The 8,672-nt window shown below is 41.7% G+C and overlaps 1 protein-coding gene across 1 annotated transcript; it reads right to left on the bottom strand.

Annotated features, from left to right (window-relative positions):
• Window positions 1-4,557: 4,557 nt before the first annotated feature.
• On the bottom strand, window positions 4,558-8,281 carry shisa7a (shisa family member 7a; the record flags this gene model as incomplete). Its single annotated transcript, XM_079165493.1, has 5 exons — window positions 4,558-5,576; window positions 5,776-5,961; window positions 6,237-6,302; window positions 6,623-6,777; window positions 7,524-8,281. 5 exons carry the CDS (start codon window positions 8,279-8,281, stop codon window positions 4,558-4,560), a joined length of 2,184 nt encoding a protein of 727 aa, XP_079021619.1.
• Between the last annotated feature and the right edge of the window lie 391 nt (window positions 8,282-8,672).

Below are 8,672 nucleotides of genomic sequence, written 5' to 3'. Positions count from 1 at the left end.
TGTGGCTTATACAATATCTCACATCCTGATGTGAGGGATTGTATCATAGAGCCACTCTGTGTGCTCACTAACCAACTGAAGACTAATGGCTTTTTGTTAATATAGAGCCGTTGCTTCTGGTTTGACCCCTTGCAAAACATTAATTTGTCTTGTGATTCTTTTAGAATCTCAATATTGTCTCTGATCAAGCCACTGGTCTCAAAACGTACACCACTGCTACTTAAGTACAAATTTGAGGTGCTTGTACTTTATTTGTGTATTTCCATTTTGTGCTATTTAATATTTCTCAGATCACAGTAAATCACGAGAAATATTTTACTTCCTACTTGTTACAGATTAAGACAATTGTAGATTAAACTGCTTACCAGCCTATATATATAAAACTGTAAAACTAGCTGCATCTTTAGCTTCAACAGCTACTTACACATGAATGCGCCAGTAATAATAATCTAATTTTCTGCTTCATGAATACTTTTAATAGCTTTGGATGCTTTAAGTGAATTTCACTCATACGACTTAATATTTCACTGCAGGACTTTTACTTTCAATCGAGTATTTTTATTTTGCAGTTTGCTACTTTTATTTAAGGAGCCAAATACTTCCTCACTGAAAACGTCGATGTGAGCTAGAAAATATAGATTTCTCCTGAAACAGAGAAGTAGGCCTAGCTCATTGGCTTGCCATGTGTTTTATTACAAACAGAGTCTCACTTTAACTAGATTACACATCACATTAGTCATACTTATGATTGTCCTGAATTGCAAACAATGAACATAGAAGTCTGACTAAAGTCTGATCTATTGCTAAATTGTAGATAGATTTGTGTGAGCAACCAAGCACTTGGGGGTCTACTCCTCCAAGTGCAGTAACTGTAAGGCATACAGCCCAGTTTACTCATATTAATATTGTTGCAAGGTATAGGTGCAATGTGCCTCAACGTTTGTTTCTTTAAGAAAAGAGTGTGAGAGGTCAAATGGTTGAGGAATATCTGTAAAATATTCCATACTAAGATAAGAATATATCACTGAATGACAGAAAACAGTGCCTTGGTTATTATTTATTATTATAACATTCATAATAATAATAAAAATAATAATTCAAGAACATTAATGCAAGAAACTTACACTCTATAATAAATAACAAACCTTTTTTTCCACCAACTTTATTATACAAATTCTTTGAGAGTCACTGTCGTATCCAAGGGGAGCAATGCATTGAACAATAACAAAAGGGTTGTTTTGAAATTTATAGGCATGAAAATAAATCCGTGAATTTTCATTAATGGACACAATCCCTGTCCATACAATTTACTGTTAATAATGCTTTACATTTCAGGTGGCCATTAACCATCCTCTCTCTAAATTAATTCATAATGTTAAAAACACACACCATATTCATTCATTTCTATTCTCAGCTTTTTAGCTGACTTGCCTGTCTGTGAATTCTTAGTTGTGAAAAATAAATATCCCATGTAGTTTTGAAGGAGGCTATGACAATAGAAAGACAACAAAATGTTATGAATTTGGCACTGTACAACTCATTAAATACTAACACATAATTTGTCGAATCCTCAAATTAATGTTGAAGAGATCACTCAAAATATTCTGATTGTACTAGCTATACAAAATACAATACTTTCACAAATTAGATTAACCATTTATAAAATTGTGATAATGAGTTTCGATAGATATGGCTTGTGAGATATTACAGACTTTGCTACAGACCTTTTGTGGCTCTATTAAAAAAATCTAATACTACTGTATGTCACTTGTCCTATTTCCCTGAAAAAGACACTCAAAGCATTCAGGTTTCCATTAGACCTTCGTTTTTCTCCACCCGATAAACATTCATCCAAAAACACATACATTATGGCATCATGGGTTTAGTGTGTACAACCCATAATATGTTATTGGGGCAGGCTGCTGCAGTTGAGACAACAGACCGCCTCCGGTCTGGTTTAACAACTTCTGGCCCGTCCCAAACACATCTATCCCTCACTGGTTGTTAAAACACTGTCGTCTACACATACGTTTAGAAGGCGGCAGATTTTTTCAATAGATATTTTTGTACCCGAGTGGAAACCTAAGTAATCACTTGAGATCAAGAAGTCATAAGGCCGATGTCTAGGCACAGTACGTACAGCTGGAAAATTGGCCATATAAGCATCGATGACCTTCAAATCCAGGCATACTGTAACTGCCTCTCAATGAAATGGAGCTGGCATGCATCAAGATTCAGAATGTTTTTAAAAACTTGACTTTATGACCAGATGTATGAAAAAAAACCAACTAGTCGTGAGAATGCTAGTTATCTAAAAACAATAAACACTTAAATCCCACCAAGTAAAAGAACATCACATTATAAGATAATTGTTAATAATAACCATAACAGTTATAATAATCATTAATAATAACACTCCATCATATTCATAACAACTACATTTAGCACTGTGTATAGGAAGATTGTCCAAATGAAATCTGTGTTTCTGTTTGTCAGTATCTCTTCTCTGTACCCTTTCCCATGACTGAACAGAAACCAAGCAGTAACAAGTTCCTTCATTGGTCTGCGTAATTATCTCTGATTCCATGTTTTTAAAAAATCCTCTCTATACAATACCTTAAATTGATCAGTCACAATGTCGGCCGTGCTTGTACAGAATGTAAACCTTGAGGACACGATACAAAGTATGTCTGTATCTGGTGCAAATAACAGGGGATAGATTTGTGCAAAGTTTGTTTTTGTCTCTATGTTTCTCTATGAACTGTGCTTGAATTGCTCTTGTTTTTTTGTACACATTAATACTTAATACATCATGACAATATCAACACAAAATCAAGAAAAAGAGATAGCATTTTATATGGACCACAGATATCACATACTACAGTATATAGGATAGGATAGCCCTTAGTATTGATAAGCGTTGTTATTGATGAAGATTTTTTTTTCTCTTTTCCGTTTTTTTTCTTTTTGTTGTTTTTTATAACTGGCTGAAGTGCGTTATGATACAGCAAGTTCTTCCTCTTGAGGATGGGGAGGGCTTCCTAACCATCCGAGTCTCTTACGCCATATTGAGCCACGCAGGAGAAGGCCTCGGGTCGCCCTCTCTCTCCTGACTCAGAGGCTTTTTTGGCTTGCTCTGAAGCCAATCCTTTGACTGTACAAAATATCACTGACTTGTATAATTTGTCACCTGGTGAGAATAATAAAATGGTGATTGTCAGACCAGCTTCCTCTGTGGTATTTTCTTTGTATCTCCATAAATGGCTTTGAAGGACAGTTGTGTAAGTGCAATCTCTGCATCACGGTCGATTCATTTGTGCTCTGTAGAAAAACCTTTGCTCTTCGTTCACAACCTGCAGTAAAGCAAGTTGCCTTTTTATTGGTAAACTGAACACATGCGTCTCTTGACTCGTCAGTGTTTGTGTCAAGATATTTTTGTAATAACATGACAGATGGCTCTATATTATTTGGTAGCCCATCGTTTTTACAGTTAGGTCCTGATCTTGAAGATGGGAACATTAGGGGAAACTCACCCAAAACGTACTCTAACATCAGTTTACACTCCTGTAGTGTAACGGTGATCAGTGTGTGAGTCCCTCTGGGGGTTTGGATCTAAGGTCACATGGAAAACTAGGCAACCCAGGCGTCAGATTGGTAATGTGGGTACGTCCGCGGTTTCAAATCCTGCCAAGGCTGCAGTGTCCCAGTAAGAAACAGGCCCCACCTCGTCCACTCAGTCACATGGGAAGCAACAAAAATCCGTTCTTTCTCCCTGTGATGAGGTTCAGGTGTCAGATCTCCAAAATCCCTCACCAGGCACACGGTTTATTCACACTCATCTGGTCCACCCGGGCTTCTCCCCCCGTGAGGTTCAGTTTGATAAATCATTGTCGGCAAGAGCTGACTAGGCTGACAGTCCAGCAGGTAGTTGGCTCAATTCTCTATTGACTTCTGTGATACAATATTCCAGATGTTCCTCCTCTTCATCAACCTCTCTCTCTATATACATATATGTATATATACATATAAATATGTATATATACGTACAGTATATATATGTATATATACATATATATATACATATATATATATATATACATATATATATACATATATATATATATATATATGTATATATATATCGTCTTGTTCCCTATCTAATATGGCTCCTGAGTACTTTTTGCAAAACAATATAAAAACTAAATTATGAACGACACTTCTGTTGGATTTGTTTCACCCTTCCAGTCAGTCTATCTACAGTAATGGCACCGCTGTATATGGCAATATGGCAAATTTTGTTACAAAATATGGCTGATGTAGGCTATTACATAATTGGAACAGATATTCCCCGTCTAGATGTTTAATTCAGTAATCATATTTAAGCTATTTAATAACAAGGTAACACTAATTTCAATAGCCTAAACACGTTATACTGTTACTATACTTTATACTTGTAGTTTTATTCCTTGTAGTTGAATATCTAATAGTTAAATGCAGAAGGGTGATCTAGTCCCATATCTTTAATGAGGGATAAAAACTCTACATTAGGCACAAACCTCACACCGTCACCTCATTTTTACTCCCCGTCCTGATGCCCTGACTCCCTCCTCCACTTCCTGCTGACCCCCCGCCGCCGCCGCCGCCTCCCGGTATGAAATGTAGCTGCTCAATGGTGTTCTGTCGTTTCGCTGCAAAAGCCATCCTCCTGGCGCTGTGGCCCCCTAGTGTTCCCGTTCCCATGACTACCCCCTGCCCGGGGGGAGGCTCCCCCGCCCAGCCCATGCCCCCGCTCATGTGCCCCGTCATGGCCGTGCTCCTCTCCTGCTCTCGTCCAGACGTGGGGTGAGAGTTCATCTTGATCATGTGGTGTCGGTCGAGGGAGGGCGTGGCGCAGACGTTCTGCTGTGACTGGGCCTTCTGCTGGCGAGGCAGCGTGGGGACAATCCCTCCTGTGTGGGCGTATGGATCTGCAACCCCCATCCCGCCGACCCCCATCCTTTCCTCCAAATGGTCCGGGGACATGAGCAACCGTTCCTGTCTGTCCTGCCTGTCCTGCCTGTCCTGCCTGTCCTGCCTATCCTGCCTGTCCTGCCTGTCCTGCCTATCCTGCCTATCCTGCCTGTCCTGCCTGTCCTGCCTGTCCTGGGTCTTCCTGGTGAGGGTCTGCGTGTTGGAGTTCTTATTGGAGGCAACCATGGCTTTGTAGTACTGGTGTTGCTGGTTCTTGGACAACCTGGACAGTGTTCCCGTGTTGCCAGGGACGTCACCCATGTTGAGCAGCTGGTCAGAGGATTTAACTTTCCTCGCGGCCTTGGAGAGAGTGTCATAATTAGTGTTGTACAGGGGCTCCGGGGGATCCAGAGGGTAAGGGTTGGGGGTTGGTGAGGCAGGCATGCCAGAAGGTGGCGGCGGGATCCAAGGACGGACTGCATGCCTGGGGAGGGTTCCTCTACCACTGAGGGTGTAGTCTCCACCCCAGTGGAGGTGGTGCTGAGAAGACTGGAGAGCCGGCTGGGCTGTGTGAGGCCGTCTCTTGGTGGTGCAGTAACCAGACGAGTACTCATCAAGACCTTTCTCTGGAAGCCAAACAAAATTTCTCTGAATTGTTTATCACCACAGTAAATAGCATCAGCACATAATGATGCATCCTGCACTTTGTGCCCTGGTGTCAAGAGTGTCACCGTGCTTCAGTGCTCGCGGAACAGCTGCGAGGGAAGAGATGGACAGACAGACGGGTACATTTGTCCTAATTTCTCGTAAAATGAAGGTACTTACCGAGGCGTTTGAGCGAGGAATATCTGTTGAGCTCAGGCTTGGTGGCACTCTCATAGGAGGGCGGCAGCTGAGCGAGGTTGTGCAGGGAGTGGTGGAAGGCCGGCTGGGATTTGGTGTTGTTGTGTTTACTGGAAAGCAGGGTGCCTCCAGCTGCCAGCTGAGCGTTGTTCATTCGAGGGGTGCGTTCTACAGGGACCACAGCGAGAAAACAACTGTGTGTTAAATGAGATTTGCTCCTCTGGATACAGCGCACTGCACGTAGCCGTGTGAGAATCTGCTAACATTCACTGACAGATTTTAACTTGCTTTCAACACAAGCAACCAAAGCTCTGATAATCATCATTATTGTTGGGATGAATGAGTCTACTTTTGAGCTTAAATGAAACTGAACAAAGTAAATGAAGCATCGTGGTGATTACATGTAATTCACAGAGGATCCCGGCTTTCACCAGCTGCCTTACCGATAGTTGCGGTGTGTTTGGGGCTGGTGCCTGATGAGTGGATGAAATTGTGTTGCAAATTGCCCACTGCAAGAAGAACATAAGGTAATCAGCTCAAAATGGATGTCAGGCAGTTTCCAGTTCAATGGTCCTTTAACATACAAAGATGAAAGCAACCAAAGACATGTTTGCATCAATCCACCTTCACGTCATCTCACATGCACAGTGCTTCTCACCATCTTCATATAAAGCATACATATTTGAAAGATGTCAGATTCCTGTTCTGTTTTTTCCATAATGGCTACAAACGCGATGTGCCCCGGCACACAGAGGATGCTGTTACAAAGTTCTGGTTGGGGCTCTGCTTGTGCTATTCACTAATGCTGTAAAATAACCTGAATCCTCACATCTGTTGTCCTTGCTGGGCGGTCCTGGGGCATAAAGATTTTTCGGAGGTCTCCCCAGTGTCCCCTGTGTGTCCGCTACAGCCAAAGCCACGCTGTTGTTTCTCTCATCCTGCTGGACTGGGCTGGACTGGTGCCGCAGCATGTCAACCAGGGCTCTAATGATGTAATAAAAGACATTTAAAAAAGGGAGACACAAGATGAAATAGACAATAAACTATTGGCTAACAGCTGACTATCATCAAATTCATGAAGTTGTGCCACAAAGTCTATGTTTTGTGATGAGTGATTTTTCATATTCATCATTATCAATATTGTTTACAGGGTATCGGCTTTAGACATTGGATTGGTGGGTAAGTGATCGATCATATTCATGTGAGGATAAATGTAAATCATTTAATTTTAGATAAATTTATGAAAATATCAATCTCATATTTGTTATATGAGATGTATACGGTATTCAACATTTTTTTGTTTGGTTATTAATTTGTGTAGAATGATTAACCTGTAACTGTGCTTGAATAAGCAGAATTAGAAGAAAACAATACTCTATTAATCATTACCATTCTTTAAAGGATCAACCTATCGCTCTATATAAGTCATCCTCCACCACTGTACCCCAAGATAGAAAACTACAACCTGTACAAAAATCTAAATGCAAATCTTTATTGCCAAGATTACGGGCAATATGAGATATAAAGCCTAGAGGGATGTGCAGCAGCCACTCGATGAAGATCAAATATGTTTCATCTGATGACTAACAACATCATTCTGAGCCCAGGATGATGAATGTGGGCCTTTTATGGAGTCCTGAAGACCTAATTTCATTACAGTATTCATACATAAATGGAAGTATCAAATCCAGCAGTGAGATGTGATGAAAATATATTTTTCAAAGCCTCACCTGGGCATATTTAGGTCCCTTTGGTTGGCTTCCTGTTGCACCTTGTTGAAGACCACCTTGATGCCCACGGCGACAGCCACCATGAAAACGATCACGCCTCCGATGACGAAGCCCGTGTTGTGGCTCTGCTGCTTCAGCGGATCAAAGTCCGGGTCAGGACCAAAATCATCTGATAACATCATGGCGTCTGTCTGTGGCTTGGCCCAGTCTGGAGAGTCATAGTTTTTACAGATCTCCTGCTCCAGTTGCCGGGTGCGATCTGGGCAGCAGAAGCGGTAGTGGCAGGTTCCACAGCAAAAGACGAAGCTGTCCTTGGAGCAGTTGAAAGCGCTGTCAAACTGTCCCATGACGTCATAATAACCCCGACATACATCCATCCATATGTCCATCATACGAGGTTTAACCTGGGCGGCGCCTAAGGGAGGTGCGAGGGCCTCTGATGAAGTCACGTTCTTGGGGAACATGACCTGGGGAAGGGGTCTCGGAGGCGTCTCAAGAACTCCCTCTGAGGTTTCTGGAAGTTTCTCGGGGGTTTTGGTCCTGCCTTGGCGAGCTGCCGGCCTGATTTTGACCTGCATGGCGAGGAGAAGGAAAGGGGGGCTGGGGCTAGCCTTGGGCTCCGTGGTGAAAGGCTTCTGTGAGCTGTCTATTTGCTGAGATGGGGGGGACGGAGACGTCTCCGCAACAGTGGTGACTTGGGCAGTAAGGAGGGAGAGCAGGGAGACAGCGAGGACTAGGAGATTGGTGGTGGGCGTCATTTTTACATGACTAAGAGATCTATTTTCTGTTGTTGAGTCAATGCAGTTACACCGCTGTATCCGCTTTTGCAGTTTAACCCACTAAAATGGCATGTGAAATAATCAAGTAGAATGAACAACCTACTGGATATTGATGATGTATCGTAGTTTCATTCAGCAATGTTGGATGATGAAATTTGAAGCCTGTTTGTTTTTGTTTTTGTCAGAAACTGAGTATTTCTATGGTGTAATATTAGAAAAGGTCAGGAACATTCCAAATCAAAAGGTCTAACACTATCAAAAACAGTTGCTAGGTTTCAATAGTTGTCATTAATGGTATTAAAATGATTTTAATTTACTGCTAGAAAGGAACTCTGAATGTGTAATGACTTCATCTGTTGCCCTCTCAAGA

The sequence above is a fragment of the Pholis gunnellus genome (assembly GCF_910591455.1).
Source record: "Pholis gunnellus genome assembly, chromosome: 8".
In the NCBI taxonomy this organism is placed as follows: domain Eukaryota; kingdom Metazoa; phylum Chordata; class Actinopteri; order Perciformes; family Pholidae; genus Pholis; species Pholis gunnellus.
The sequence above is the reverse complement of the archived record's forward strand: the minus strand, read 5'-3'. Positions and strand labels throughout refer to the sequence as shown.